Genomic DNA, 9101 nt, shown 5'->3' with positions numbered 1-9101 from the left:
AGAAAAGCGAGAACATTAAAAAAAGTTCAATAGAGTTTAAAATTAAAGTAACGTTTATTATAATTTATAAGTTTAATTGTACATTTTACAAGTTTAATCATCCATTTGACCCATATAGTTAAAAGATTTTTTATTTCAGTTTTTATGCCAAAAGACATCTCCTTTAAGTCTTATACTAAAAGGGGATATGTTTTAAATATAAAACTGAAAAAATTATTATATAAAAGTTTAGTATGGATGCTTGGTAATCTCCTCTATTAAATTTATAATTTCAAAGACTAAATTTTATAATTACAATATTTCAAATAATTCATAAAAGCAGGCCAGAACATATTCCAAAGAGTAGAATATAATTGCTTTTAAATTAGACAAATTTTGCAAATATTAGATTTCTACATATGAACAATATAAATACCAAGTCTAAGTACCGATTTTCTATCAGATATTTTCCAGAGAACAAAAATGATATAACCATTAAACTGCTAGTAACAAAGAACTTGAATTCTTATCATAAATATCTCAGAACTTCTAAATTCTTATCATAAATATCTCAGAACTTCTAAATTCTTATCATAAATATCTCATAACATTAAACAAGAAGGCGTTGATAATCCTGAGTCCTTTAGCTAGTGGTGGAGAGTTTTCGCCCTTAAGAAGCATTGGTATTTTCAACCACTGAAGAATAGGCTATCAAAACTAGGATTAAAATATTGCTACTCCTATGACTAAATTGATCACTGGATCCTCTTTAGCAGTTTTTCAACCATTATTCTCTGCTGAGCATCACTCAGTGTCTCTGAATTCATGATTGCATTAGCTACGATAATAGTTGTTTGTGTTGATGCTGCATTTACCTGGATGGAACAATTGAAAAGGAAAGCTGAAACTAATATAATGAAATTTCCTCCAACTTCAACTCAAATAATGGTCAACCATATGTTTCATACGAGCCATGTCGGTTTAAAGAAACAAAGATAAAGAACATGATATGTCACACTAAAAATAGTGAGTGTCTGCATACCCAAACACGTCCATTTAAGCCAACTGCAATCTCAAAGGAAATTTTCTTCCCTAAAGCATCAAGAACTGGACACGTAGGTGAGCTTAGAAGCCTACAAACACAATCTCTCATGTCAATATTTGTTAATGTTATGCATGGACATCAAAAATAAAATAACACTGTCAAACCTCCTTGAGAGACCAGTTGTACACTCAAACATATAGCCATCTTTTAGAGCGCCAAATTCTGCTGCTTTCCCAGTAGCTGAACAAACACCAAAACAAAATAAAAGGCAGAGTTAAGTCTGAAAAACTAATACAGAAATAAATTTAAAACTTATGTAACAAAAAAATCCACAATGTAAGAGGCACAAGGAAAAAACAAAGTCGAAATAAAACACCAACCATCAGTGCATGACAGCTCTGGATTCATTCCAGGGTTTGCTTTTACAACCCGCACATAAAGCAAAGTACCTATCTGCAAGTGATGCATTAGGCAAAATAAATTACAACCTACATAAATGTATAGACCAACCAGACAAAACATGGCTTAACACCCAGATGAGAACAAGTCAAGTTGCTAGTTTGACATCCAAATCAAAAGAGGAAAAGAAAAATGTACATGAATTTTACACTTCATGTTTTACAAGAACTAATTACAAAATTCACTTCCAGAAGACTTAATTAGGTTAACCAATGTAATCTGTGGCAGTGGCGAAGTTCATTAATGGAAAAAGCACCCACTGCTTCATAGTCGTAATCACACCCTAAAAGATAAATAGAAACAGAAAAACTGTTTTTTAGGACTTAAGCATAAGGGGAGAGAACCTAACCCAAAATACTAGATCATTAGGTGAGAGAGTCCCAAAGTACTAAATCAAGTAGTTCATCCATTTCAATGTGGAACTCCTACCATTGCTACCCCCATTGAGGGCAAATGCCCACGACGGCTTTCACTTTATCAATACTGACCCGGTGCCTTTATCTATGAGATGACTTCACTCATCTATCATTATTGTTAGGACCAACTGTTTACACCTTAATCCAAACTATAAATAGCCTCTTGCAATTCAACTCTCATCGAATGCACCAATTGTAAGCACTTAAGAACAAGAGGAGATCCAACCCAAAAGACTAGTCTATTAGATGGGAGAGTCTCACGGTACCTCATCAAGTAGCTCATCATCTTAATTAATTTGGGACTCCTAAGTGTGTTGCTGACGTGTTCTTCTTCCATATTGAATAAATCCAATGAATTTGGCAAACCACATGGAGCTGCAACATGTGTTGTTGTTAAGACGAATTTTTATATCCTATTTTCATCTCCTAATGCATATTCATACCAAGAAATACTTAAAACCAACTGCTCCACATCAGCCACTAGTACTGATCTGAGCCTGGACACCCTGGAATCACAAATTTTTCTAGGAAACACTCCCTTTCGAGCATCCAGAATGCACTCTTTCCTTTCTTAAATGATAATGTCTCAATCGTCTGAGCAATCTAATCTATAGAAGGGTGAGAATTTTAGTTTAAAATTATAACTATGAAATCTTTTAACCTATAAAGGCATATGGGTGCTGAGAAATGGGAAAAAGTATCTTGGACAAGGAAGAGATATAGAGAGAGAGAAGAAATATGCCAAAATATTCAACTATTCATTTTCTTTTTCAAAACAAGGATATTGAGGCTGATCAAGGATGAAAACTTTAATTAAAGCTCCATAGCTAAGAATAATCCAGCTTGTAACAATTTGACACTTCAAGCATCGATATAAAAAGAAAATTACCCAAGATTATGCATAGAAAATGAAAACTTAATATTATTAAAATGGAGGAAAAAGTACAGCTATAAGGTGAATTAGATTTCCGCAAGATCAGACAAAACAGATACATGGAAAGAATATGAAAGTAAAAATAAATATAAAATGCAACTTTGGCCCCGATATACAACCAATTTATGATGAATGGAGTTCAAATTTATAAAGAAGACACGATTACACCACACAATTTTTAAAGCACACTAGTTAAGTGACTTAAAAGTGTAAAATCCAGCATCAAGACCAAGGCTTTGTAAAAATGGATTTTGTTTTTAGTCGTACTAGCCAAAGTTACCAATGCCTCCAATTGCTGACCCTAGTCTTCTAATGGTCCATGGTACAATGCATAATACTGATCTCCTTCACCTATATCTATTTACATTAATAATTGATGAGTCTATTGGGTTGGATCTTCTATTTTACTTTTGGTACACAACAGCAAACTCCTAGATTTCTCAATAACAATCGTGATATGCAACTACCAACAACAGAAAGTTGCAGTGATTTGAGGTAGACAATGCTACGACAGAAAGAAATAATTATGAATGTGTAATCCTTATATATATTATGAATAAAAATGTTTCTATATTTCATCAAGATATGTTCCCAACCTGCAGATAAAGTGTAACATTGAAACTAAAAACAAGGTATTGCATTATTTTACATCTACATCACGAAATAATTTATACACACCTCAAACCTAGGTATATTTCTTCTAGTTCCTCCTTCAAATGCAAGCACCGGTAAAAATGCTACAGCTGGTCCTTTTATGTCCACAAGAAAGTTCTGCACAGAAATAAATCTAGATTTTATCATAGGAAAAAACCCAGATCTAGATGAAAACAAATTTTAATTATTTTCAAGCAACTCAAAAAAAAAAGTACAACAGTTGACACAGAACCAAGCAATCCATTCATTTTGTGTTACACTGGTAAATTCCTTTTTAACCATTCAAATGACATTTACATGTTATTAGTTAAGATGAAGCCACCTTTGATTATTAACACGACTTTGTAGAAAGTCTTAGAATTTGGATCTCAACCCCGCAAAATCAATTTGTAAGATGAGACCTTCACTTCATGTATATGCTATATTTTAACTATATCACTGGTTGATGTTGGACTACACCACCACTCTTGAGGCTGCAATTATGACAACCCCAAAGGGACTGAAACTACTGCAGGTTAGGTGTGAGTGCAATTAAGACAATTGTCCAACAAAAAGAAAGCAAGTAAACAAGAGAGAAAGCAATCATAAACAATGTTATTAGTCTCTTTCTTTTTCCGTTATTCCATTACTTTTGTTCCTGGTTTGCTTTCTTTGACATGTGTCTTTGTAGGGAAAAAAACTAATGGTTTTGAAGAAGAATAATGCCACCATGTCATGGCTAATTCTCTTTTTCAGTCCTTAGTCTTCATTAACAACTTAAGACAGTTAAATACTTACAGAAAACTTGAAGCAAACAAGAAAGCTTGAAAAAAAAAATTAGAAAATTCCTTACATCTGATCTGCTGTCTACAACAATTCCAAGTGTAGAATCCTCTGCATGTGGCACATACTGAAAAAAATTGAACAAAATCAGAATATGGACGAAAAAAGATAGCAATGTTCAGTAGAAACATTAAAATCCTACTCTGTATAATACAAAGGAAAATTACATTACATAATCCAATGCTGAAAATAGAAAATGAAATTTATATGCATTAGAAAATAGTTTTCTGCAAGAATACAAACTGTTATTCACCTTAAAAGCAAGAACTTAATTCCCACATGATATTGAATATGTATGAAACTATGAATTGAAATGGAAGAAAGTGCTCAACTACACATATTTAGCCTAATTTCATGATGGCAATTAAAAATTTACTTAATTCAAGAGGGCGTAAAACAGACCCAAAGCAAACATAGGTAAAGGTCTTCCACAAATTTCATGACAGATACTACCTTCCAATGTGATAACAAACAAATTTTGATACTTACAAATGACATTACACTGAAAACCAAAACAATTGATTTGAGGATATTATTCCCACCATCTTTGGGTTTAGCCATCTTGTTCTAGATTAAAATCATATCCCTTCTACTAAAAATGCTGCATTAGTCCATGTATGATAAACACATGCTTTATTTCAAGTCTTTTATTTACTGCTATTTGACAGCAAATTCATATAGCACTAAGAAAGAATCATATTAACTAGTAGCAATGAAAAATCAGTATTGTCCTGTCAACCAAACCCATGCCTATACACTTTAATACATAGATCATGACCGCAGCATCATACTCACCCTCTTCTGAGAATTTTCAACCCAGTATTTATTGGGCTTTGAGAAACATAGTCTGCCAGCCTTCATTGCAGAAATTGCATCACAGTCCTAGAAAATTGACACAGATGAGAATCAATATATTTAACAGGCTTGAATAGAATGAAAAAATGCAAGAACTATCATCATCCATAATTTCCTCTGTTTATAAGATGCTAAATGAGGAGATCAGTCAACAAATACAAAATAAAAAACAAAGACACCCTGAAATTTTACGCAAATGAAAATGGAGTTCCATATTACATCCTCCCTAAACAGAAGAAAAACCACTTTATAATTTCTGAGAGAAATAAGCATTGTGTTGACGAAATGATTTAAAAACTCGAGAACTAGTGTATGTGCCGTGTCTAACATTTTATAAACTAAAAAAAGAAAAAGAAGACATCCTAAAATTATTTATAGGTTGATTAGTACACAAACATAAGAAAAATCATCTCTTCAAAGAGACTCCTTGGAACATGCCATGTTAGTTTATGTGAGACTTCAGCACCCGATAAGTCTATATCATTGTCCACAATTATGTGTGTGCAAGGGAGAGACAGGAATCAGATGTCAAATTGTCAATGAATGTTCTAAATTTTAAAAGAACCAAAGACCTACCTGTCGTAGACCACCTCCAAGTTTAATTGTCTGATTTGTCATGCTAGACAGGTCAAGAACCACATCTCCAGGGCACTATACAATCATTGACATAAATTATAATTAGCAAAAAAAGCAATGCTCAGTGTTGTATCCATACCCAACACAGATTGATAAGGGCTTGAACAAGGACAAACACTCACCACTAGTTGATCCACTAAATTTGTAGAGTAGCTGGAGGGTTTTGTTTCCATTTATTAGAACAAAAAGGAAGCAGAATAAATGACGCTTGACTAGGAAGAAGTTCCAATCCAACAACTTGTAATTTGTACTGAAAAAATCATCCAACATTCAAATGTAAGTTTTCATATAACATTCATCAATTGACAAGATATATCAAAATATTGATAAAAATATACCAAAATATATCAAGTAAACACATTGAAATTCAAATTCAAACACAAAATATGAGTAAAAAATTACGAGGAAGCAATATAAGACGAATAGTATTATGAAGTACTACAAATGAAAACATAACATATTGTTGACAAAGCACAAATTGAATCCACCATAAAATTCAAGACCCAATTTACAGAACACTGTTAATCACCTTGAATCCTTCACTTTTGGGGACAAAGAAGGGATGCATGCATCAAACAAATACTATCCTTCATAGAAAAGTACAAAGGAGGAATCCAATAGGGAAAAAAAAACAGGACCATTGCAATACTTGATGTGACTATGGATAGGATAAATTAACTTTAAGAAGATCTTGGAAGAAGGTTGACTAGAAGTGGCATGAGGAGGAACTCTTCATCTACTACCAAATTCAGCAAATTGAGGGAGATAGAAGAAGTTTCCAGAACATATACAAATAATAATAAACTAAAGAGACACAACGGGAATTGGAAAGAATTTGGTCAAACCTTTAGCTTTCAATGAAAGGGACAACTGAGAAAGCTTTACAGGAGAAAATAGATAAAAAAAGAGATTTTCCGTTTATGTAAAAAAAAAAAAAAACCAACAAGTGAAAGAAGACATGATGACCCTTCTGGGAAACATGTATAAATATATGCATAAACATTTATATATTTGAAAACAATAAATACATACAGACAATACTGTTAGTTATCCATTAATCAACAAGGAAGATAGACATTCAATTTTAAAAACCAAAACTTCAAAAATAAAGTTCAATATCTAAAGAAAATCCTATAACAAGTCTAGCAAAGAAGAGAATTAATGAAAGAAGTTAGACACCAGAATATCAATTTGGCAACTCTCTTTTTAAGATGAACATAGAGAACTGATCTTATTCTCACACAACAGACATCAAAGTATAAATTTGTCCTAACAAATTCTGATAAGACACTGTGTGAACTCCATTAACAGTTACAGTAGAGCAAACAACTTGATACAAAATTGTAACTCCATCTCTTAAAAGACTACGTGTATCAGATTCATGTGACTCCTAAACATAGCTGGAGTCAGAAAATAGAGAATTATGCAGGACTGCAAAAATCATAGCTACATTTTACAAAACAAATCCTACAAGAAGCAAGGCAAAGAACAAACTACAAAGGAGAGAACGTGAACTGAATGGAAAAGAAAATGTACATAAAGACACTAATAATATCAAACACTCTGAAAAAGTAATATCCTAATATTATAACATGAGAAAGAAATAATGTAAGAACTTAATTAGAATGCGCTAAAATCATAGCGATGCCAGTGACTTACTTCAAGGTAACTAACTAGCTGACTTCTCAAATTGCCAAAATCTAAGTAGCTAGTTTAGGATTTTCTCTTCATCCAAACACTTTAATTTGAATTATGTACTTTCCTTCTTCACAGAGCTTCGAGTTATGGAGAACTGAAATGAAAAATCGCGCTAGCAGAAACTCAGAACCTCGCGCAGGAAATCGGTTTGCACTTTAGGTACGAAATCGCGGAACTTACCTTGCAGAGAATCAATTCCGTGGTGGAGCAGAGGCGGAAGGAGGTTCTGTGGAGAAGCAGATGAAGAATGGGCTTTGTGGCTTCTTTGATGGAAGTGTGGCAGTTCGCGCCGTAGTTATTCAGATGTCATGTGGTGGGAAAGAGGATCCGAAGATGAAAAATTAATTATATTTATTTGGGAGGTTTGATGAAAAAGATGTCGTGACATTAATCACATGAGTTCGGAAGCATTTATTAATTTATGTCAACGAATAAAAGGAACGATGATGGTTAAAGATGCATTATAATTTACAATTGACTAAATTTTTACACATCATTGATCATAATGTCAAAAATCAAAGTGTTTCATAGGTTTTAGAGGCAATATTGATGTTGCAGGGAAAGTTCTTAGTTCAACCATATGGGACTGAGGTTGAAGCTCATATCTTAAACAACAATCGATTTTTTTCATACGTTAAGGTATGAATATGAGAAACAGTAGTTAAATATTTCATTTAAGTTGTATGCAATGCAAGTTATTTAAAAATGTGAACTTGTTGTGTATTAGGATTGTTTAGGTGCCATAAACAACACTCATGTTTGTGTCAAAGTCCCCCGAGCTGATGCTCCTCGTTTTCGCGAAAGAAAAGACTGGCCAACACAAAATGTATTTGTTGTTAGGATTGATGGCTAGAACAAGAGGGGGGTGAATTGTTTTCGAAAGCTTTTCACAAATACTTTGTTTAGAATGAAACTTTAACAATCAACTCAGAAAAGTAATTCAAAAAGCCAATCAAAATACCAAACAGAAACAGATAGCAGAATTTTAGTCGGTTAAAATAACAATTCAACCGGTTGTTTATGACAGCAGAAAATATCAAACAGTTATGGAGAGAAGAGATAGAGAGAATTACACACAAGGTTTATACTGGTTCACTCTATCCAAGAGCTACATCCAGTCATTAGTCAAAACCACTGAGTATTTCACTATGCAACCAATCACAGATTACACATACACCACACAAAGAGGTGACTTTGAATCCCACAAAGCCTACTCAACCAACACCTCTTTGCACACAACCAACACCTCAAGCCAGAATCACACTGACTTTACAAGATTTTACAACAGTTTTACAGAGAGTAATATGAACAATTACAAGAACCAAAACAGGGTTAGAAAACACCTGGAATCACAGTACACCAGAAACCCTATTGATCAGTTCTTTGAATCACAACAAAGCTCAAAGGCAATCTTGCTAAAACTTGGTAAAACACCTTTTCACAAAGAGTTGGTAATCTCTCAAATCAATCACAATCAGAGTATCAAACTTTTCTATTTCATCGATCTTTTTACGTTTGAAAGAAGACTCGTTTTATAAACCTTGAGAAGCTACCATTGAAGGTAGATTTGAACAACCAAATCAGTTAAAACAGGTTTTCAAAA

The 9101-nt window shown here is 33.2% G+C and overlaps 1 protein-coding gene across 2 annotated transcripts; it reads right to left on the bottom strand.

Annotated features, from left to right (window-relative positions):
* Positions 1 to 486: 486 nt before the first annotated feature.
* LOC137806993 (uncharacterized) lies at positions 487 to 7891 on the bottom strand. Of its 2 annotated transcripts, XM_068607400.1 has the most exons (11): positions 7679 to 7891; positions 7460 to 7592; positions 5923 to 6050; positions 5741 to 5815; positions 5105 to 5191; positions 4320 to 4376; positions 3512 to 3604; positions 1405 to 1477; positions 1189 to 1264; positions 1022 to 1112; positions 487 to 854 (listed from the first exon to the last, which is right to left on the bottom strand). In XM_068607400.1, the coding sequence occupies exons 3-11, from the start codon at positions 5971 to 5973 to the stop codon at positions 735 to 737; spliced, it is 723 nt and encodes a 240-aa protein (XP_068463501.1). In that variant the 5' UTR covers positions 5974 to 6050; positions 7460 to 7592; positions 7679 to 7891; the 3' UTR covers positions 487 to 734. The 2 variants fall into 2 exon arrangements, with proteins under 2 accessions (XP_068463501.1, XP_068463503.1); XM_068607402.1 differs by lacking the exon at positions 7460 to 7592 and having other exon boundaries at positions 7679 to 7822.
* Between the last annotated feature and the right edge of the window lie 1210 nt (positions 7892 to 9101).

Source organism: Phaseolus vulgaris, chromosome 3, assembly GCF_000499845.2.
Source record: "Phaseolus vulgaris cultivar G19833 chromosome 3, P. vulgaris v2.0, whole genome shotgun sequence".
NCBI classification, from domain to species: Eukaryota; Viridiplantae; Streptophyta; class Magnoliopsida; order Fabales; family Fabaceae; genus Phaseolus; species Phaseolus vulgaris.
Note: the sequence above shows the minus strand (reverse complement) of the source record. Positions and strands in the feature narration are given on the sequence as shown.

Coding starts and splice junctions, on each gene's coding strand:
- LOC137806993 (XM_068607400.1), bottom strand. CDS start 5,973: ATGGAAACAAAACCCTCCAGCTACTCTACAAATTTAGTGGATCAACTA. Junction 5,192..5,740: donor TTGGAGGTGGTCTACGACAG/GTAGGTCTTTGG, acceptor TCAATTTTCTAG/GACTGTGATGCAATTTCTGC. Junction 855..1,021: donor GCTTAAATGGACGTGTTTGG/GTATGCAGACAC, acceptor TGTTCCATCCAG/GTAAATGCAGCATCAACACA.